The sequence below is a fragment of the Rhinoraja longicauda genome, chromosome 2 (assembly GCF_053455715.1).
Source record: "Rhinoraja longicauda isolate Sanriku21f chromosome 2, sRhiLon1.1, whole genome shotgun sequence".
NCBI lineage: Eukaryota > Metazoa > Chordata > Chondrichthyes > Rajiformes > Arhynchobatidae > Rhinoraja > Rhinoraja longicauda.
Window position 1 is genome coordinate 1,731,450 of NC_135954.1, and position 23,947 is coordinate 1,755,396.

Genomic DNA, 23,947 nt, shown 5'->3' on the forward strand with positions numbered 1-23,947 from the left:
CCACTCTGTACATCTATCCGATCTATTCCTCTCATGATTTTGTACACCTCTATAAGATCTCCCCTCATCCTCCTGCGCTCCATGGAATAGAGACCCAGCCTGCTCAACCTCTCCCTGTCGCTCACACCCTCGAGTCCTGGCAACATCCTCATAAATCTTCTCTGAACCCTTTCAAGCGTGACAATATCCTATAATATGGTGCCCAGAACTGAACACAATAATATATTCCATTATTCGTCCCACACCGGGGAAATTTACAATATTCTAAATGCCATCTCACCAACGTCTTATACAACCGCAACATGACCTCCCAACTTATGACTGATGAAGGCCAAAGCGCCAAAAGCCTTTTTGACTAACTTATCTACCTGCGACTCCACCTTCAAGGAACCATGCACCTGTACTCTTAAATTCCTCTGCTCCACAACACTCCCCAGAGTCCTACCATTTATGGTGTAGATCCTGCTCTTGTTAGATGTCCCAAAATGCAACACCTCACACTTCTCTGTACTTTATTTTCACTTTTATTTTTATTTAGAGATACAGTGAGGAAACAGGCCCTTCGGCCCACCGACCAGTGATCCCCGCACACTCGTACTATCCTACACACTAGGGTCAATTTACAATTTCAACCGAAGCCAATTAACCAACAAACCTACAGGAAAGAAAACTGCAGATGCTGGTTTAAATTGAAGGTAGACACAAAATGCTGGAGTAATTCAGCAGGTCAGGCAGCATCTCTGGAGAGAAGGAATGGGTGACGTTTCGGGTCGGATATGGGCCAAACGCAGGCAGTTGGGACTAGTGTAGATGGGGTATCTTGGTCAGTGTGGGCATATTTGGTCAAAGTACCTGTTTCTACGATGTATGATAGACACAAAATGCTGGAGTAACTCAGCGGGACAGGCAGCATCTGTGGAGAAGGAATAGGTGACGTTTCGGGTCGAGACTCTTCTTCACTCTGAAGACTGAACCCGGCAATCCTACTAGGGACAATTTTTACATTTACCAAGCCAATTAACCTACAAACCTGCACGTCTTTGGAGTGTGGGAGGAAACCGGAGATCTCGGAGAAAACCCACGCAGGTCACGGGGAGAACGTACAAACTCCGTACAGACAGCGCCCGTAGTCAGGATGGAACCCGGGTCTCCGGCGCTGTGAGGCAGCAACTCTACCGCTGCGCCACCATAGCGCCCATGTCAAGTACTGTAACTCTTCCATTCTCCAGAGAGATTGGACTTGGGAGCAGGAGGTAGATGGTGTTGAGAGAGTTATGGTGGACAGTCACTCTGTGTGCCCACTGCCATGTGCAACCAGCAATCCTGATTGCTGAACAGAACAACATTGTACAGGTTCTCTCCTCCTTTGTGGTAGCCGTGTTCACTCTGGCCCCAGGACACGGGGCTGTCTGCAAAGCCGTGCACTGTCACACTGAGCCACTGAGCCAGCTTCGGTTCTTCAAAGTACAACCTGGGAGGAATGGAAAGGCAGTGGTAAATGTCAGAATACAGCAACAATGCAGCTGAGGCAAAAAGAACTATCATTTCAAAATGGGCAGCACGGTGACGTAGCGGTAGAGTTGCTGCCTCACAACGCCAGAGACCCGGGTTCCATCCTGACTATGGGTGCTGTCCGTACGGAGTTTGCACGGTCGGCAAGGACTCAGTGGGCCGAAGGGCCAGTTTCACGCTGTATCTCTAAACTAAATGAAAAATGAAACTAAATGTGCAGGTAACAGTTGCGTAAAAATATCTTACATCAGATGAGCGATGTGTTTAGTTTACAGTAACCCCTCACAATAACAACATAGAGTGGATGAGGAGAGGGTGTTTCCACAAGTGGCAGGGTCTCGGACTCAGAATGAAAAAGCGTACCTGTAGAAAGAAGATGAGGGGGAATTTCTTTACTCAGAGGGGGGTGCATCTGTGGAATTGATTGCCACAGATGGCTGTGAAGGCTGTTATTGGATATTTTTACAGCAGAGATAGGTAGATAGATTGTTGATTAGTACGGGTGTCAGGGGTTATGGGGATAAGGCAGGAGAATGGGTTTGAGAGGGAGAGAGAGATGAGCCATGATTACACAGTGGTTTCTTTTTTATTTCTTTTTTATTTTTAGAAATACAGCGCGGAAACAGGCCCTTTGGCCCACCGGGTCCGTGCCGCCCAGCGATCCCAGCACATTAACACTATCCTACACCCACTTGGGACAATTTTTTTAAACATTTGCCCAGCCAATTAACCTACATACCTGTCGTCTTTGGAGTGTGGGAGGAAACCGAAGATCTCGGAGAAAACCCACGCAGGTCACGGGGAGAACGTACAAACTCCGTACAGATGGTGCCCGTAGTCAGGATCGAACCCGAGTCTCCGGCGTTGCATTCGCTGTAAGGCAGCAACTCTACGGCTGCGCCATCGTGCCGCCCAACCATTGCAAACATCGGGGGGTTTCAACCACGTGACTTTGGACGCTACCCGACCCACTTTCACTTAATTTGTTGGCTGTCCCACACGGATATGAAGACATTGCACCTGCTGCAGGTCTGCCAATGTTAAAGAGGCGGACAGCTGCAGAGCCCTCCTGCCCCGGGCAAGATCTGGTCCTATCACTTGTGAACATGAACATAACGGACTCCATATAATGGGCATCAGTCTGAAGAGGGGTCTCGACCCGAAACGTCGCCCATTCCTTCTCTCCCGAGATGCTGCCTGACCCGCTGAGTTACTCCAGCACTCTGTGTCTACCTTCCATATAGTGGATTTTGGTTGTAGGGGACCGAGGTTCCCATTGCAGCTGCCCTCCCACTGCCGCCAGTTACCCAGTAAGCTGGCGCCGAGCGGCGGGAGCTTCCGGTTGCGGGTCGGGAGAGAGGGAGCGGCGTGAGGGTGGCGCGAGTACCGGGCACGTCCCCGGTACCACGTGTAGGGCCGGCGTCTCTGTGGCTCCCCAGCCTGTGAACCCCCCTGGTTTAACCCCCCCCCATCCTACGCCGCATTTCTTCCCTCCCGGCCTTGCGTTATATAACTCGGTTATAGCGGACAAACGACACAGCACCGTGTTACAGGAAAGATATTACCAAGCTTGAAAGGTTTTAAGATAAGATCGACGAGGATGTTGCCAGGACCAGAGGGTGTGAGCTACAGGGAGAGGTTGAGCTGGCTGGGTCTCTATTCCATGGAGCGCAGGAGGATGAGGGGAGATCTTATAGAGGTGTACAAAATCATGAGCAGAATAGATCGGGTAGATGCACAGAGTCTCTTGCCCAGAGTAGGGGAATCGAGTACCAGAGGACATAGGTTCAAGGTGAAGGGGAAAGGATTTAATAGGAATCCGAGGGGTAACTTTCACACAGAGGGTGGTGGGTGTGTGGAACAAGCTGCCAGAGGAGGTCGTTGAGGCTGGGACTATCCCATCGTTTAAGAAACAATTTGACAGGTACACGGATAGGACAGGTTTGGAGGGATATGGACCAAGTGCAGGCAAGTGGGACTAGGGTACCTGGGACATTGTTGGCTAGTGTGGGCGAGTTGGGCCGATGGGCCTGTTTCCACACTGTATTAATCTATGATTCTATCTATGATTCTATCTATAGACAATAGGTGTAGGAGGAGGCCATTCGGCCTTTCGAGCCAGCACCGCCATTCAATATGATCATGGCTGATCATCCAGAATCAGTACCCCGTTTCTGCTTTCTCCTCATATCCCTTGTTTCCGGACTCTATTCCTCCCCTCCGTGATCTGTGATTGCGAGGGTTTACTGTAGATTAGAGATACAGCATGGAAACAGGCCCTTCGGCCCACTGAGTCTGCGCCAACCGTCGATCCATCCATTCACACTCGTTCTATTTTCTTATCCACTCCCTACCCACTAGGGTGCAATTTACAGAGGCTAAGTAACCTACAAACACGCACGGCTTTGGGAAGGGGGAGGAAACCCATTAGGCTTGTATACACTGGAATTTAGAAGGATGAGAGGGAATCTTATCGAAACATATAACATTATTAAGGGGTTGGACACGTTAGAGGCAGGAAACATGTTCCCAATGTTGGGGGAGTCCAGAACAAGGGACCACAGTTTAAGAATAAGGGGTAGGCCATTTAGGACTGAGATGAGGAAGAACTTTTTCAGTCAGAAGGTTGTGAATCTGTGGAATTCACTGCCTCAGAAGGCAGTGGAGGCCAATTCTCTGAATGCATTCAAGAGAGAGCTAGATAGAGCTCTTAAGATAGCGGAGTCAGGGGGTATGGGGAGAAGGCAGGAACGGGGTACTGATTGAGAATGATCAGCCATGATCACATTGAATGGCGGTGCTGGCTCGAAGGGCCAAATGGCCTCCTCCTGCACCTATTGTCTATTGAAACCGGAGCACGCGGAGGAAACCCTCGGGGAGAAGGTACAAACTCCACACACAGACAGCATCCGAGGTCAGGATCGAACCCAGATCGCTGGCGCTGGGAGGTAGCAGCTCTACCAGCTGCACCACTGAAAGGCAGAGAAAGAGGGAGCGAGGTTTATGGAGGAAGCTCCGGGCCGCTGGGCCTCAGAATGTCTGAGGTACATTGAAGGCCAGAACGCGAGGGATCCCGGTGTGCTGACTGATACTCCAGCTGATTCCACAGCAAAAGGAGGCTGATTTTCTACTTCAAGTACAAAGAGGGTGGCACAGTCAGAGGCGCAGCGGTAAAGTTGCTGCCTTACTGCGCCAGAGACTCAATAGACAATAGGTGCAGGAGTAGGCCATTCAGCCCTTCGAGCCAGCACCGCCATTCAATGTGATCATGGCTGATCATTCTCAATCCCCGTTCCTGCCTTCTCCCCATTTCCCTGACTCCGCTATCCTTAAGAGCTCTATCTAGCTCTCTCTTGAATGCATTCAGAGAATTGACCCGAGTTCCATCCTCACTGTCTGTACGTAGTTTGTACGTTCTCGCCGTGACCTGCGTGGGTTTTCTCCGGGTGCTCCAGTTTCTTCCCACACTCCAAAGACGTGCAGGTTTGTAGGTTAATTGGCGTTGGTAAACATTGTAAATTGTTCCTAGTGCGTGTGCGTAGGATGGTGTTAGTGTGCCGGTTGGCGTGAACTCGGTGGGCCGAAGGGCCAGTTTACCGCGCTGTATCTCTAAACTAAACTGAACAGCATTTACAACGTAGACACAAAATGCTGGAGTAACTCAGCGAGTCAGGCAGCATCTCTGGAGAGAAAGAATGGGTGAAGTTTCGGGTCGAGACCCTTGACCCGAAACATCACCCATTCCTTCTCTCCAGGGATGCTGCCCGGCCCGCTGAGTTACTCCAGCATCTTGTGTCTACCTTCGATTTAAACCAGCGCCTGCATTCTTTTCCCCACACGTCCTAAGCATTTACAACATGCTTACCTCAGCTGGTCCAATAAGCGATTTATTCCTTCAGGAATGATAAAGCCGGTAATGGTACAAAGGCATGCCTTATCCACCATGGTGTTGGGGTCGGGGCAACAGTAGGTCGACAGGAAGCTGTCTGCTTGGTTATTGCTACAAGAAAGAGATTCATTAGACAATAGGTGCAGGAGGAGGCCATTCGGCCCTTCCAACCAGCACCGCCATTCAATGTGATCATGGCTGATCATTCTCAATCAGTACCCCGTTCCTGTCTTCTCCCCATACCCCCTGACTCCGCTATCTTTAAGAGCTCTATCTAGCTCTCTCTTGAATGCATTCAGAGAATTGGCCTCCACTGCCTTCTGTGGCAGAGAATTCCACTGAATCTCTCTGAGTGAAAAAGTTTTTCCTCATCTCCGTTCTAAATGGCCTACCCCTTATTCTTAAACTGTGGCCCCTTGTTCTGGACTGGATTCTGGATTGAAACACATTTCTTCCTGACCGCACTTTGAACGGTAATTTTACGGATTCATTAAGAAACCCGAGGATATTGTCAATTTGCAAGATACACAGGGCTGACAGCAGGCGTGCTGTGTTAAACTCCCTTCCAGACCATGCAGCAAAGATTGCAGATAGAAATAAAATGGAATTAGGAGAGAAGACACAGAGTGCTGGAGTAACTCAGCGGGTCAGGCAGCATCTGTGGAGAACATGGATAGGTGACGTTTCACAGAGTGCTGGAGTAACTCAGCGGGTCAGGCAGCATCTGTGGAGAACATGGATAGGTGACGTTTCACAGAGTGCTGGAGTAACTCAGCGGGTCAGGCAGAATCTCTGGACAAACTCGCCCAGGCCGACCAACAATGTCCCATCTACACTGGTCCAACCTGCCTGCGTTTGGTCCATATCCCTCTAAACCTGTCCTATCCATATACCTGTCCAAATATTTCTTAAACGTTGGGATAGTCCCTGCCTCAACTGGCAGCTCGTTCCATGCCCTCTGTGTTATAAATTCCTCCTCTGGTTCTCGATTCCCATACTCTGGTGCGTATACCTGATCTATGCTTTTATACACCTCTATAAGATTAGCCCTCGTCCTCCGGTGCTCCAAGCAATAGAGTCCCAGCCTACTCAACCTCTCCCTGTAGATCAGACCCTCGAGTCCTGCCAACATCCTCGTAACCCTTTGCACCCTTTCCAGCTTGACAGCATCTTTCCTATAACATAGTGCCCAGAACTGAACACCACAAAACTGTAAACGTGGCCTCACCAACGTCTTATACAACTGCAACATGACTTCCCAACTTCTACACTCAATTCTCTGACTGATGAAGGCCAATGTGCCGAAAGCCTTTTTGACCACCCGATCTTCCTGTGCAATAGTTCAGGTAAGGCAGAGGGGAAATCATGTTTAATTTTGACCCACATCACCCTGGCCACACTCTCATTCACTACTGCCATTGGGAAGAAGGTACAGGAGCCTGAAAACTGTAACGTCCAGGTTCAGGAACAGCTTCTTCCCTACAGCCATCAGGCTGTTAAACACCACAACCTCCAACTGATCTCCAAAATACAAACTGCTGTGGTTGCACATCCGGGACTCTGGGCATTGTTTTGTTTTTTACTTTATTGCGGTTTTGTTTAATGTTTAACTTATTTTTCATAAGTTCATAAGTCATAGGAGCAGGATTAGGCCATTCGGTCCATCGAGTCTACTCCGCCATTCAATCATGGCTGATCTATCTCTCCCTCCTAGATCTCCTGCCTTCCTGCCATTCTCCTGCCTTCTCCCCATAACCCCCGACACCCGCACTAATCAAGAACCAGTCAACCTCCCCTTAACAATATCCATTGACTTGGCCTCCACAGCAGTCTGTGGCAACGAATTCCACAGATTCACCACCCTCTGACTAAAGAAATTCCTCCTGATCGCCTTTCTAAAGGAACGCCCTTTTATTCTGAGGACTGTTCTATTTTTTTTGTTTAATATATATTCTGCACTGAGTCCTGTGTTTACAAACCTGTTGTGCTGCTGCAAATAATAATTTATTGTTTCCATTGCAATAAACATGACAATGCTAAACACCTGAGCTCCCCCTCCCATTCCCAGTCTGACCTTTCTGTCCTGGGCCTCCTCCATTGTCAGTGAGGCCCAGCGCTAATTGGAGGAACAGCACCTCATATTTCGCTTGGGCAGTTTGCACCCCAGCGGTATGAACATTGACTTCTCTAACTTTATGTAACCCTTGCTTTCCCCCTCTCTCCATCCCTCCCCCACCCGTTCTCCCACCCTAGTTCTGACTGCCCTCCCGATTAGTTTGTTTGCCTCGTTGACACCTTCCCCTCAGCCAATAATGAACCATTCTACATTTCCTTGATCATCGTCTGCTTTGATCTGTCGTTTTCACACCCTGCCATCCAGTGAGCGGAAAGACAATATATAACATGAGGCTGTATAAGGCGCTGGTCGGGCTGCATTTGGAGTACTGTGAGCAAATCTAGGCCCCATATCTGAGGAAGGACGTGCTGGCTCTGGACAGGGTCCAGAGGAGGTTTACGAGAACGATCCCAGGAATGGGTGGGTTAACCTATGATGAACGTTTGTCGGCACTGGGCCTGTACTCGCTGGAGTTTAGAAGGTTGAGTGGGGGACCTCGTTGAAACTTAGAAAGGCCTGGATAGGCCAGTGAAAGGCCCGGATAGAGTGGATGTGGAGAGGATGTTTCCACTAGTGGGAGAGTCTAGGACCAGAGGTCACAGCCTCAGAATTAAAGGGCGCTCTTTTAGAAAGGAGGTGAGGAGGAACTTCTTTAGTCAGAGGGTGGTGAATCTGTGGAACTCATTGCCACAGAGGGCGGTGGAGGCCAAGTCAGTGGATATTTTTTAAGGCAGAGATAGACAAATTCTTGATTAGAACGGGTGTCAAGGGTTATGGGGAGAAGGCAGAAAATGGGATTAGGAGGCAGAGAAGACTGTGGACTCGATGGGCCGAATGGCTTAATTCTACGCCTCTAACTTGTGAACTTGCGAACAGAACAGTTCTAGAGTTGTACAGCTTGCAACTCACCAGTCAACGTCGCAGAAGACCGCACCCAGCCAGTCCAGAAACTCCAGTGAGTCGCACGATTCACAGCCTTTCCCATCCAGCTCACTGCTGAGCAGCACAGGGCAGGATGTTCCATTCAATATACGGGTTGCCAGCTTGGGCACGTAAGCCTGGCACTGGTACTGGGTGAAGTAAGATGCCAGCGAAGCCTCTCTTCCACCTGCTTGCAATGTCGGAAAAAACATTACTACACATCATGTTATCACAGCAAAAATAGACACAGGGCAACAGTGGACAGACAAGGGAAAGGTACAGTGATAGTCACTGCGTTACAGCACCAGAAACATAGACAACAGGTGCAGGAGGAGGCCATTCAGCCCTTCGAGCCAGCACCGCCATTCAATATGATCATGGCTGATCATCCAAAATCAGTACCCCGTTCCTGCTTTCTCCCCATATCCCTTGATTCCTTTAGCTCTAAGAGCTAAATCCAACTCTCTTGAAAACATCCAGTGAATTGGCCTCCACTGCCCTCTGTGGCGGAGAATTCCACAGATTCACAACTCTCTGGTTGAAGAAATATCCTCATCTCAGTCCTAAATGGCCGATCCCTTATTCTTAAACTTCGACCCCTGGTTCTGGATTCCCCCAACATCAGGAACATTTTTCCTGCATCTAGCCTGTCCAATCCTTTAAGAATTTTATATGTTTCTATAAGATGCTCTCTCATCCTTCTAAATTCCAGTGAATACAAGTCCAGTCGACCCATTCTTTCATCATGTCAGTCCCGCCATCCCGGGAATTAACCTGGTGAACCTATGCTGCACGCCCTCAATAGCAAAAATGTCCTTCCTCAAATTAGGAGACCAAAACTGCACACAATACTCCAGGTGTGGTCTCACCAGGGCCCTGTACAACTGCAGCAGGACCTCCTTGCTCCTAAATTCAAATCCACTCGCAATGAAGGCCAACATGCCATTAGCTTTCTTCACTGCCTGCTGTACCTGCATGCTTACTTTCAGTGACTGATGTATAAGGACACCCAGGTCTCGTTGCACCTCCCATATTCCTCATCTGACACCAGAGACCCGGGTTCGATCCCGACCACAGGTGATGTCTGTAGGGAGTTTGTACGTTCTCCCCGTGACCTGCGTGGGTTTTCTCCGAGTGCTCCGGTTTCCACCCACACTCCAAAGACGTGCAGGTTTGCAGGTTAATTAGTTTCTGTAAATTGTAAATTGTCCCTTATGTGTACTAATGTTAGTGTCCGGGGTGATCGCAGGTCAGCATGTACTAATGTTAGTGTCCAGGGTGATCGCTGGTCAGCATGTACTTGGTGGACCGAAGGGCCTATATCCACACTGTATCTCTAAACTAAACTAAATTGGCGATGCTGGTTGATATCCTCAACTGTGATAGCACACCAACACCTCTACTTCCTTAGAAGGCTTAGGAAGTCTGGCACGCCCCCAACAACTCTCACCAACGTCTACAGATGCGCCAGAGAAAGCATTTTATCAGGATGCATCACAGCTTGGTTTGGGAACAGCTCCATCCAAGACCGCAAGGAATTGCGCACGCAGCCCAGACCATCACACAAACCAACCTCCCTTCCATTGACTCCATCTACACCTCACGCTGCCTTGGCAAGGCCAGCAGCATAATCAAGGACCAGTCTCACCCCGGCCACTCCCTCTTCTCCCCTCTCCCATCGGGCAAGAGGTACAGAAGTGTGAAAACGCACACCTCCAGATTCAGGGACAGTTTCCTCCCGGCTGTTATCAGGCAACTGAACCATCCTACCACAACCAGAGAGCAGTGCTGAACTACTATCTACCTCATTGGTGACCCTCGGACTATCCTTGATCGGACTTTGCTGGCTTTACCTTGCACTAAAGGTTATTCCTTTATCCTGTATCTGTACACTGTGGACGGCTCGATTGTAATCATGTATTGTCTTTCTGCTGACTGGTTAGCACGCAACAAAAGCCTTTCACTGTACCTCGGTACACGTGACAATAAAGTAACCTCTACTTCAGACCGCTCACCTGAGGAATCGCAGGACATCAAAAGGTCAAAGATTAAAGGCTTCTTCTCCCGCAGTGCCCACAGGACCCGGTCGTACCTCTTTCCACCAGGAACAAAGGAGGCTTCACTCAAATCCACCGTGACAACTGAAAACAAAAACGTCGTCACGTTATGAAGACCACGCCTCTCACACCACACGAGGCTTGGACGGGCAGGTCAGGCATACAAACATAGACAATAGGTGCAGGAGGAGGCCCTTCGAGCAACACCGCCATTCATTGTGATCATGGCTGACCATCCACAATCAGTAACCCGTGCCTGCTTTCTCCCCATATCCCTTGATTCCACTAGCCCCTAGAGCTCCATCTAACTCTTTCAAATCCATCCAGTGAATTGGCCTCCACTGCCCTCTGTGGCAGAGAATTCCACAGATTCACAACTCTCTGGGTGAAAAGGTTCCTTCTCACCTCAGTTTTAAATGGCCTCCCCTTTATTCTTAGACTGTGGCCCCTGGTTCCGGACTCCCCCAACATTGAGAACATTTTTCCTGCATCCAGCTTGTCCAGTCCTTTTATAATTTTATACGTCTCTATAAGATCCCTATAAGACAGCGTCACCTGCTGCAGAAAGCACCAAGTCTGAAGAGAATTCTGAAGAGGACGACAGTGGTAGAGTTGCTGCCTCACTGCGCCAGAGACACGCGTTCCATCCTGTATGGAGTTTGTACATCCTCCCTGTGACCTGCATGGGTTTTCTCCCAGTGCTCCGCTTTCATCCCACCTTCCAAAGACAATAGACAATAGGTGCAGGAGGAGGCCATTCGGCCCTTCGAGCCAGCACCGCCATTCAATGTGATCATGGCTGATCATTCTCAATCAGTACCCTGTTCCTGCCTTCTCCCCATACCCCCTGACTCCGCTATCCTTAAGAGCTCTATCTAGCTCTCTCTTGAATGCATTCAGAGAATTGGCCTTCTGAGGCAGAGAATTCCACAGATTCACAACTCTCTGACTGAAAAAGTTTTTCCTCATCTCCGTTCTAAATGGCCTACCCCTTATTCTTAAACTGTGGCCCCTTATTCTTAAACATATGACAGTCCCGCCATTCCGTGAATTAACCTAGTAAACCTACGCTGCACGCCCTCAATAGCAAGAATATCCTTCCTCAAATTTGGAGACCAAAACTGCACACAGTACTCCAGGTGCGGTCTCACTAGGGCCCTGTACAACTGTAGAAGGACCTCTTTGCTCCTATACTCAACTCCTCTTGCTTTGAAGGCCAACATTCCATTGGCTTTCTTCACTGCCTGCTGTACCTGCATGCTTCCTTTCAGTGACTGATGCACTAGGACACCCAGATCTCGTTGTACGTCCCCTTTTCCTAACTTGACACCATTCAAATAATACTCTGCCTTCCTATTCTTACCACCAAATTGGAAGACATGCAGGTTTGTAGGTTAATTGCCTTCGGTAAAATAGTAAATGATCCCTAGTGAGTAGGTTAGTGGTAGAGTACAGGGATCGCTGGTTGGTGTGGACTCGGTGGGCCGAAGGATCTGTTTTCACACTGTATCTCTAAACTAAAGTACATTATAGTTAGACATCAAACAGACCAGACTCCTGACCATTGACTCCATCTGCACTTCACGCTGCCTCAGGAAAGCAGCCAACATAATCAAAGACCTCACACACCCCTGTCATTCCTTTCCCCCGCTGTTCTATGGCTAGATTTCTTAGCCATAAAGAAGTCAAAGCGGATTAGATTAGTTGTGATCTTAGTGAATGTGACTAGATAGAGAGTGCTGGAGTAACTCAGCGGGTCAGGCAGCATCTGTGGAGAACATGGATTGGTGACATTTCACAGAGTGCTGGAGTAACTCAGCAGGTCAGGCAGCATTTGTGGAGAACATGGATTGGTGACGTTTCACAGAGTGCTGGAGTAACTCAGCGGGTCAGGCAGCATCTCTGGAGAACATGGATTGGTGACGTTTCACAGAGTGCTGGAGTAACTCAGCAGGTCAGGCAGCATCTCTGGAGAACATGGATTGGTGACGTTTCACAGAGTGCTGGAGTAACTCAGATCACATTTCTGGTCGGGACTCTTCTTCAGTCTGACCCATACCATTGCCTGTCCATTCCCTTCATAGATGCTACCTGATTTCCTCCAGCACTAATAGTATTTTCCTTTAGAAAAATGTGATTGCTTTCATTGCATGTTGTTGGATGGCAGGTGTTCACTACCCTCCAAGTGTGTTAGATCTCTACAACCAATGAAACATAGCATTTGAAGCCTGGCTGAAGTTCGGGAAACATTGCTAATGAATATCAATGCGATAATGTTGGTAAGGATTGGTAAAGATTAGCAAGGGTGTCAAAGGTTACGGGGAGAAGGCAGGAGAAAGGGGTTGAGAGGGAATGATAGATCAGCCATGATTAAATGGCAGAGTAGACTCGATGGGCCATATGGCTTCATTCATACGGGGTTATTAGTTCAGTGTAGTTTTGAGAGACAGGCCCTTCGGTCCACCAAGTCTGTGCCGACCAGCAGTCCCCGCACACTAACACTATCCTCAACACACTAGGAACAATTTTACAATTATCAGTTAACCTCTGTACATCGTTGTAGTGTGGGAGGAATCTGGAGCACTCGGGACAAAAACCCACGCGGTCACGGGGAGAACGTACAAACTCCGTACAGACAGCACCCATAGTCGGGATTGAACCCGGGTCCCTGGCGCTGTGAGGCAGCAGCTCTACCCGCTGCACCACCGGGTTGTCCTCCAGTTACTCCAGCACTTTGTGTCCATCCACGAAAGAATCGTTTGGAAAGACCAAATGCATTCCTTACTGCAAGAAGCGTTTGGTAATCTGTACCTACTGTATCTCATCACGGTCCTGTGGGAGTATTTGGATGGTTGTCCTTCCAGCCCCAGCTCCTGGTACGTATCCTTGTCCACTGATAAAATCAGCTTCCCTGTGAAAATCCAATAAACATCACAGAGAAACAACATCAATACACGATCTGAAGTTGAAGTTGAACAGGTTTATTGGCCAAGTATGTGCACATACAAGGAATGTGCCTTGGTGCTCCGCTCACAAGTAACAACACGAACATACAGTAAACGATTAAGAATAAAGCATAAAATAATAAGAATACAACATTACAGTTTAAACATGTGAGTGAAATAAACCAGAGCAAAAAGAGACTACAGATTTTGGTTATTGAGTAGAGCTACTACTCGTGGAAAAAAGTTGTTTTTATGTCTGGCTGTGGCTGCTTTGACAGTCCGGAGTCGCCTTCCAGAGAGAAGTGCTTCCAAGAGTTTGTGGCCAGGGTGAGAGGGGTCAGAGATGATCTTGCCCGCTCGCTTCCTGGCCCTTGCGGTGTACAGTTCGTCAATGGGGGGAAGGTTGCAGCCAACAACCTTCTCAGCTGATCGAACGATTCGTTGCAGCCTCCGGATGTGGTGCTTGGTGGCCGAGCCAAACCAGACCATGATGGAGAAGGTGAGGACAGACTCTACGTTGGCAGTATTAAAACTGGACCATCATAGAATTGGACGGTCAATGCTAGACCGACCAAGAATTGACCGTCTAGATCAAGACGGTCTAGACTTGCCACCACGGTCACACATTCAACACACAAACTGTGACCATATTTAGAATCGTACAGCACAGAAATAGACCCTTCAGCCCAACTTGCCTATGCTGACTAAATTGCCCCATATAAGATAGTTCAATTTAGTTTCAGCTTAGTTTAGTTTAGTTTATTGTCACGTGTACCGAGGTAGAGTGAAAAGCTTCTTTGTTACGTGCTATCCAGTCAGCAGAAAGACTGCACATGATTACAATCGAGCCGTCCACGGTGTACAGATACATAGAAACATAGAAAATAGGTGCAGGAGGAGGCCATTTGGCCCTTTGAGCCAGCACCGCCATTCATTGTGATGAAGGCTGATCATCCACAATCAGTAACTGGTTTGCATTGCCGGTGCCAAAGTAGAGATGGCTGAAAACTTCAAATTCCTAGGAGTCAATATCACCAACGACTTCTCCTGGTCCACCCATACTGAAGCAACGACCAAGAAAGCACACCAACGCTTCCACTTCCTTAGAAGGCTTAGGAAGTTCGGCATGTCCCCAACGACTCTCACCAACTTCTACAGATGCGCCACAGAAAGCATTTTATCAGGATGCATCCCAGCTTGGTTTGGGAACAGCTCCATCCAAGACCCCAAGAAATTGCAGAGAATTGTGGACGCAGCCCAGACCATCGCACAAACCAACCTCCCTTCCATTGACTCCATCTACACCTCACGCTGCCTCGGCAAGGCCAGCAGCATAATCAAGGACCAGTCTCACCCCGGCTGCTCCCTCTTCCTGCCTCTCCCATCAGGCAAGACGTACGGAAGTGTGAAAACGCACACCTCCAGATTCAGGGACAGTTTCTTCCCAGCTGTTAAAGCTGAACCATCCTACCACAACCAGAGAGCAGTGCTGAACTACTATCTACTTCATTGGTGACCCTCGGACTATCCTTGATTGGACTTTGCTGGCTTTACCTTGCACTAAATGTTATTCCCTTATCATGTATCTATACACTGTAAATAGGTCAATTGTAATCATGTATTGTCTTTCAGCTGACAAAGCACTCAACAAAAGCTTTTCACTGTACCTCGATACACGTGACAATAAACTAAGCTGAACCGGATAAGTGCTGGTGTACGGGGTGACCGATGGCGACACAGACTCGGTGGGCCGAAGGGCCTGTTTCCACTCTGTATCACTAAGGCAGAGTAAACTAAACTAAACAATGTTATCTGGTTTAATTGGATAGCATGCAAAACAAAGTTTTTCACTGTACCTCGGTGCATGGGACAATAATAAACCTAAACTTAGGTCACAGGCCCCAATGCTGACTTAGATCAAAGAGTCATAGAATGATACAGTGTGGAAGCAGGCCCTTCGGCCCAACTTGCCCAGGCCGGCCAACAATGTCCCAGCTACCTGTGCTTGGTCCATAACCCTCCAAACCTGTCGTATCCATGTCCTGCCCTTGTTCGACGTCCCAAAATGCAACACCTCACACTTCTCTGTATTGAATTCCATCAACCATTCCTACGCCCACTTACCTGTTGTGAGAACAAAGTGTCTGCAAAGAGACTTACCTGTTGGAAGGAGAGCCACTACATTGTCTTCGTCTATTCTGGTGTTATATGACAGCGCATAGCATTTACCTGAAACAAATAAATATGAAATTACCATCGATCGAAATTGAGTAAATAAAGAATAAATTAGAAGTCTGATGGTCTGGGCTGCGTCCACAATTCTCTGCAATTTCTTGCGATCTTGGATGGAGCTGTTCCCACATCTGAAGAAGGATGTGTGGTGGCATTGGAGAGGGTCAAAGAGGAGGTTTACGAGAATGATCCCAGGAATGATCGGGTTAACATATGATGAGCGTTTGACGGCACTGGGCCTGCACTAGAAGAATGAGCGGGGACCTCATTGAAACCCACCGAATAGTGAGCGGCCTGGATAGAGTGGATGTGGAGAGGATGTTTCCACTAGTGGGAGAGTCTAGGACCAGAGGGCACAGCCTCAGATTAAGAGGATATACCTGCAGAAAGGAGATGAGGAGGACTTTCTTTAGTCAGAGGATGGTGAATATGTGGAATTCAATGCCCCATACAGCTATGGAGGACGTTATTGGCTATTTGTATGGCGGAGATTAACAGATACTTCATTAGTAAGGGTGTTGAGGATGAAGGCAGGAGAATGGGGTTAGGAGGGAGAGATAGATCAGCCATGATTGAATGGTGGAGTAGACTTGATGGGCCGAATAGCCTACCTCTGCTCTTATGACATGAATTTATGGAAAAAATTAATAGTATAATCTCAAGATTATAAACAAACTCAATGTGTCAAGATCTACAAATACTATTATTCAATAGGTACTGGAGTGCTACAATGGAGGCGATGGCTGCATCGTGTCTCTAGTTTAGAGATACAGCGCGGAAACAGACCCTTTCGGCCCACCGGGTCCGCGCCGCCCAGCGATCCCCGCACATTAATGCTATCCTATACCCACTTGGGACAATTTTTTACATTTACCAAGCCAATTAACCTACAAACTTGTACGTCTTTGAAGTGCGGGAGGAAACCGAAGATCTCGGAGAAAACCCACGCAGGTCACGGGGAGAACGTACAAACTCTGTACAGATGGCACCCGTAGTCGGGATGGAACCCGGATCTCTGGCGCTGCATTCGCTGTAAGGCAGCAACTCTACCCCTGCGCCACCGTGCCGCCTTGATGTGCAACTGCAGCTGGGACTGTGAAATGGTGCCAAAACCAGGCGTCTCTTCTATGTGGGCTGTTTCTGTACACCTTGTACTTAATCTGGGAATGTGTTTATGTATAAGTAGAGTTGCTGCCTGACAGCACCAGAGGCCCAGGTTCGATCCTGACCACAGGTGATCTCTGCTATGAACTTATGAATATGTGATAAAACCAACCTGCAGGAGAAGCTCATGTTGTACTTCTATCGCTGCTCCATCGAGAGTGTGCTGGCATACTGTATAACCACATGGTATGCCAGCTGCTCAGAAAAGGACAGGAAGGCCCTTCAGAGGGTCATCACGACGGCCCAGAAGATCATCGGCTGCTCACTGCCCTCCCTGGAGCACCTGTTCAGCCTACGCTGCCTCAGTAGAGCAGGCAAAATAATAAAAGATCCATCCCACCCCGGCCACCGTCTGTTTGTTCATCTGCCCTCTGGTCGACGTTTCAGGTCGATCAAATCCCGAACAAACAGACTTAAGAACAGTTTTTACCCCAGGGCCATACGAGAACTGAACACTACCTTTGCACTAGGCAACACCGTTAAAAAATCTTGTACTTAATATAATTGTATTTATGTATTTATTTGTTTTTGCATTTATTGCATATATGTTTGTACGCACCGTCAGGATTGGCTATTTTGTAATTTCGTTGTACTCGTTGCAATGACAATAAATGAATATTATTATTATTATTATTAAAAGAGCGGCACCGGTGGCGCAGCGGCAGAGTTGCTGCCTTACAGCGCCAGAGACCCGGGTTCGATCCCGACTATACATGCTGTCTGTATGGAGTTTGTACGTTCTCCCTGTGACTATGTGGGTTTTCTCCTAGATCTTCGGTTTCCTCGCACACTCCAAAGACATCACCATATATATATCTCTCAATTTCCTTTCCCCTGACTCTCAGTCTAAAGAAGTCTCGACCAGAAATGTCACCTATTCCTTTTCTCCAAAGAAGCTGTCTGACCTGCTGAGTTCCTCCAGTTCTTTGTGTCTATCTTCGCTTTAAACCAGCATCTGCAGTTCCTTCCTACACATCCCTCTAAACCTGTCCCATCCATGTACCCGTCTAGTTTGTGTTGATTGTATTTACGTATAGTTATTTAGTTTAGTTTAGAGATACAGCGTGGAAACAGGCCCTTCGGCCCACCGGGTCCGCGCTGACCAGCGATCCATGCACATTATCACTAGCCTACACCCACTAGGGACAATTTTTATATTTACCAAAAAACTAACCTACAAACCTGTACGTCTTTGGAGTGTGGGAGGAAACCGAAGGTCTCGGGAGAAAACCCACGCAGGTCACGGGGAGAACATACAAACTCCGTACAGACAGCGGGATGGAACCCGGGTCTCCGGCGCTGCCTTCGCTGTAAGGCAGCAACTCTACCGCTGCGCCACACAGAGAGTGGTGAATCTGTGGAATTCTTTGCCACAGAAGGTAGTTGAGGCCAGTTCATTGGCTATATTTAAGAGGGAGTTAGATGTGGCCCTTGTGGCTAAAGGGATCAGGGGGTATGGAGAGAAGGCAGGTACGGGATACTGAGTTGGATGATCAGCCATGATCATATTGAATGGCGGTGCAGGCTCGAAGGGCCGAATGGCCTACTCCTGCACCTATTTTCTATGTTTCTATGTTTCTATGCCACTGTGACCGCCCATGTAATGTAAAGTTATGTAAAGATCACCTTTCTTCACAAACGTGTTGATGAATTCAGGAGCCAGCAGTTCATGGAGCGGCAACTGCTTCACCAGATAGTAATTCACCAATGATTTGCAAATGGCAGTGATGGCTGGCGGCACCATTCCACATTCCGGTATTAAAATAGAGACCTGCACACAAACATTCACACAGAAAATTACGAAAAGAACGGAGGAAAGTCACCAGTAAATATGGTAACAACATGTGAATAACGTTTAGTGTAAGATAAAGTACGGTAAAGCTCGATTACAATTAGTCCAAGGGTCTCCAATGAGGTAGATGGGAGGTCACGACTGCACTCTAGTCAGTGATAGGATGGTTAGGGCAAGGACCTTAAGTCTGAAGAAGAGTCTCGACCCAAAACGTCACCTGTCCATGTTCTTCGACTAGTTTGACTGTCCTTTAATTCAGGAATGAGTGGGTTAACATTTGATGAGCGTTTGACAACTGGGAGAAATTTAGAATTCAACTGAGGAGGATAAAGGGGTTGATTTAAGAGGGGGGAAAAGAGCATGAAAGAAAGTTTGCGGGAAATATAAAAACTGACTCTAAAAGCTTCTTTAGATAATTAAAAAGGAAAAGATTAGTGAAGACAAATGGAGGTCCCTTACAATCAGAGACAGGTAGGTTTATAAAGGCAAACAAGGAAATGGCTTAACAGTTAAACAAGTACTTTGGTTCTGTCTTCACTAAGGAAGACACAAACAATCTCCCAGAAATACTAGGGGACCGAGGATCTAGTGGGAGGGAGGAACTGAAGGGAATACACATTAGTCAGGAAATGATGTTTGGTAAATTGTTGGTCTGCATCCCAGTGTACTCAAGGAGGTGGCCCTAGAAATCATGGATGTATTGGTGATCATTTTCCAATGTTCTCTCGACTCTGGATCAGTTCCTGTGGATTGGAGGGTAGCCAATGTAACTCCACTTTTTAAGAAAGGAGGGAGAGAGAAAACAGGGAATTAGAGACCAGTTAGCCTTACATCGGTAGTGGGGAAGATGCTCGAGTCGATTGTTGAAGATGTTCTAGCAGCGCATTTGGAAAGCAGTGACAGGATCGGTCAAAGTCAGCATGGATTTATGAAGGGGAAATCATGCTTGACTAATCGTCTGGATTTTTTTGAGGATGTAACAAGTAGAATGGATAAGTGGATGTAGTGTATCTGGACTTTCAAAAAGCATTTGACAAGGTCCCACACAAGAGATTAGTGCGCAAAATTAGAGCACATGGTATTGGGGGCAGGGTATTGACATGGATAGAGAACTGGTTGGCAGACAGGAAGCAAAGAGTAGGAATTAACGGGTCCTTTTCAGAATGGCAGGCGTGACTAGTGGGGTGCTGCAAGGCTCGGTGCTGGGACCCCAGTAATTTACAATATATATTAATGATTTAGACAAAGGAATTAAATGTAACATCTCTAAGTTTGCAGATGACATAAAGCTGGGTGGCAGTGTGAGCTGCGAGGAGGATGCTATGAGGCTGCAAGGTGACTTAGATAGGTTGGATGAGTGGGCAGATGCATGGCAGATGCAGTATAATGTGGATAAATGTGAGGTTATCCACTTTGGTGGCAAGAGCAGGCAGATTATTATCTGAATGGTATCAGATTAGGAAAAGGGGAGGTGCAACGAGATCTGGGTGTCCTTGTACATCAGTCACAGAAAGTAAGCATGCAGGTACAGCAGGCAGTTAAGAAAGCTAATGGCATGTTGGGCTTCATTGAGAGAGGATTTGAGTTTTGGAGCAAGGAGGTCCTACTGCAGCTGTACAGGGCCCTGGTGAAACCGCACCTGGAGTATTGTGTGCAGTTTTGGTCTCCTAATTTGAGGAAGGACATTCTTGCTATTGAGGGAGTGCAGCGTAGGTTCATGAGGTTAATTCCCAGGATGGCGGGACTTACATATGATGAAAGAATGGGTCAACTGAACTTGTATTCACTGGAATTTAGAAGGATGAGAGGGGATCTTTTGAAAAATATAAAATTATTAAGGGTTTGGACAAGCTAGATGCAGGAAACATGTTCCCGATGTTGGGGGAGTCCAGAACCAGGGGTCACAGTTTAAGAATAAGGGGTAGGCCATTTAGGACTGAGATGAGGAAAACATTTCTTCACCCAGAGAGTTGTGAATCTGTGGAATTCTCTGCCACAGAAGGCAGTGGAGGCCAATTCACTGGGTTAGATTTAGCGCTTCGGTCTATGGGAATCAAGGGATATGGGGAGAAAGCAGGAACTGATTTTAGATGACCAGCCACGATCATATTGAATGGTGGTGCTGGCTCGAAGGGCCGAATGGCCAACTCCTGCACCTATTTTGGTGTGTTTCTATGACTTATGGTCACTTTTGAGGCTGTGACCTCTGGTCCCAGACTCTCCCACTAGTGGAAACATCCTCTCCAAGAAGGGTCTCGACCCGAGGCGTCACCCATTCCTTCTCTCTTGTGATGCTGCCTGACCCGTTGAGTTACTCCAGCATTTTGTGTCGACCTTCGGTGTAAACCAGCATCTACAGTTCCTTCGTCCACTCTGGGGCCCTGTGGTGGTCATGGTGATGGCTTATAGTCCCGCCCTCCTGGTGCCGAGTGACCAGTCAGTCACGGTGCGGCCACGTGACCAACTCCTCCTCCCTCCCTCACCCCGCCCCGTCCCCACCGACCGGTCACTCGGCAGGTGACCGACTCCTCCTCCCTCAGACCCTGCCCCGTCCCCATCGGTCACTCAACATGTGACCACTCCCCTCCCTCACCCCGCCCCATCCCCACCGGTCACTCAGCATGTGACCGCTCCCCTCCCTCACCCCGCCCCGTCCCGACCGGTCACTCGGCAGGTGACCGACTCCTCCTCCCTCAGACCCTGCCCCATCCCCACCGGTCACTCAGCATGTGACCGCTCCCCTCCCTCACCCCGCCCCGTCCCCACCGACCGGTCACTCGGCAGGTGACCTCCTTCCTCCCTCACCCCGCCCCGTCCCCACCGACCGGTCACTCAGCATGTGACCACTCCCCTCCCTCACCCCGCCCCATCCCCACCGGTCACTCGGCATGTGACCACTCCCCTCCCTCACCCTGCCCCATCCCCACCGGTCACTCACCATGTGACCGCTCCCCTCCCTCACCCCGCCCCATCCCCACCGGTCACTCACCATGTGACCGCTCCCCTCCCTCACCCCGCCCCATCCCCACCGGTCACTCACCATGTGACCACTCCCCTCCCTCAGACCCTGCCCCGTCCCCACCGGTCACTCACCATGTGACCGCTCCCCTCCCTCACCCCGCCCCATCCCCACCGGTCACTCGGCATGTGACCACTCCCCTCCCTCACCCCGCCCCGTCCCCACCGGTCACTCACCATGTGACCACTCCCCTCCCTCACCCCGCCCCATCCCCACCGGTCACTCGGCATGTGACCACTCCCCTCCCTCACCCCGCCCCATCCCCACCGGTCACTCACCATGTGACCACACCCCTCCCTCAGACCCTGCCCCGTCCCCACCGGTCACTCACCATGTGACCACTCCCCTCCCTCACCCCGCCCCTGGCCAAAGTGACCGTTGCCCATCCCCCTCATCCGTCGTGACCGTTGCCGCCCCCTCCTCCGCTCAGCGCACCACGTGATCGCTGCCCCGCCCAGCGCACCACGTGACCGGTTCCCCCTCCCTCACCCCGCCCCCACCTATCACAGCACATGACCGCCTCCCTTAACTCCGCCCCCCACAGCAGCTCAGGCGGGCCGCCACGTGACCGCTCCTCCTCTTCCACCCCCGCCCGTCCCAACCGCCTGACCATGTGACCACTGCCCCCCTCTCTCCCCAACCGGCCCCGCCCCCTCCCCCTCAGCTCACAACACGTGACCTCAGCCTACCTCAGTCCCCCCCCCCCATACATTCATTCACTCACGCGGTGGTTGTAGTGATGCGCGTCCACGCGCCGCCCGGTCACGTCGGGGCCGCGCCTGGCGCCCGAGCGCTCGCTCACCGCCAGGTGCCGCGCGCCGCCGCCGCCGAGCCCCCGCAGCAGCATCTCTCCCCCCTCCCCACGTGGCGTCACACTTTCCCGTACGCGCTCCCGCCACCGTGACGTCACGCGTTCCCGGGCGCGCGCGCTCCCGCCTCCGTGGCGTCAGGCGGCGGCGGCGCCTTTTCCCCACGTGGGACCGGTCGGTCGAACGCCCTCTAGCAGCCGGAGGTCGGGACACCACCTCACCGCCTCCTTGCCCCACCTGGTGGTGGGAGGCGTCGCCTGCAGGGAGGTGCAGATAGTTTCCACCTTCGATGATGTCTACCTTCAATTTGAACCAGCATCTGCAGTTCTTTCCCACTGCAGATAGTCAGTTGTTCAATGGGGGACATAGAATGCTGGAGTAACTATAAATAAATAAATAAGTAAGTGAATAAACACACAAACAAATAAATAAGTAAGTGAATAAATAAATAGACAGACAAATAAATAAATAAATAGATGATAAATAAATAGACATACAGATAAATAATAGATGAACAGATAGATAGACAGATAGATAGATAGATAGTCAGATAGGTATCACCATCCCCCCTGACCTCCCCCTTTCAGACACCGAATGGTCTGCCCTCAGCAGAGGCCTTACCTTTGTTCCCCTCCGCCCCCACATCAACGAGTTCCGCGTCCGCCATGACGTGGAGCTCTTCTTCCGCCGCCTCCGCCTCCGAGCCTTTTTCCATGGTAAGGAGTCCCCACCCCCCACTGATGACCCCTTCTCCTGTCTCCAATGGACCCCCTCCTCTTGGACTCCCCCGTTTGGCCAACTACCCTCGCTAGAACTTTTTATCTCCAACTGCCGGCGTGACATTAACCGCCTCAAATTCTCCACTCCCCTGACTAACTCAAACCTCTCCCCTCCTGAACGTGCAGCCCTCCACTCACTCCGCAACAACCCGGACTTAATCATTAAACCCGCTGACAAGGGAGGGGCTGTGGTAGTCTGGCGTGTTGACCTCTACCGCACCGAGGCCAGACGACAACTCTCAGACACCTCTTCCTACCTATCCCTGGACCATGACCCCACCGATAAACACCAGACCTTTATCAGCAGCACCATCACGGACCTCATCATCTCCGGCAATCTACCCCCCAGTGCCTCCAAACTCATAGTTCCCCAGCCCTGCACGGCCCGATTCTACCTCCTACCCAAAATCCACAAACAGAACTGTCCCGGCAGACCCATTGCTCTGCCTGCTCATGCCCCACCGAACTTATTTCTACCTACCTCGACTGCATCCTATCCCCCCTGGTTAAATCCATTCCCACCTACGTCCAAGACACCTCACACGCTCTCCATCTCCTCGATAACTTCCGGTTCCCAGGCCCCCACTCCCTCATCTTCACCATGGATGTCCAGTCACTCTACACATAGAAACATAGAAAATAGGTGCAGGAGTAGGCCATTCGACCCTTCCAGCCTGCACCGCCATTCAATATGATCATGGCTGATCATCCA

At 49.6% G+C, this 23,947-nt stretch overlaps 1 protein-coding gene across 3 annotated transcripts; it reads right to left on the reverse strand.

Moving 5' to 3' along the window:
* Positions 1 to 373: 373 nt before the first annotated feature.
* Positions 374 to 22,535, reverse strand: rpp40 (ribonuclease P/MRP 40 subunit). 3 transcript variants are annotated; one of them, XM_078426557.1, is made up of 8 exons: positions 22,372 to 22,535; positions 18,463 to 18,607; positions 15,601 to 15,669; positions 13,311 to 13,406; positions 10,454 to 10,579; positions 8,427 to 8,628; positions 5,378 to 5,512; positions 380 to 1,471 (listed from the first exon to the last, which is right to left on the reverse strand). In XM_078426557.1, exons 1-8 carry the CDS (start codon positions 22,492 to 22,494, stop codon positions 1,273 to 1,275), a joined length of 1,095 nt encoding a protein of 364 aa, XP_078282683.1. In that variant the 5' UTR covers positions 22,495 to 22,535; the 3' UTR covers positions 380 to 1,272. The 3 variants fall into 3 exon arrangements, with proteins under 3 accessions (XP_078282701.1, XP_078282683.1, XP_078282692.1); XM_078426566.1 differs by having other exon boundaries at positions 382 to 1,471; positions 8,427 to 8,625; XM_078426575.1 differs by lacking the exon at positions 5,378 to 5,512 and having other exon boundaries at positions 374 to 1,471.
* Between the last annotated feature and the right edge of the window lie 1,412 nt (positions 22,536 to 23,947).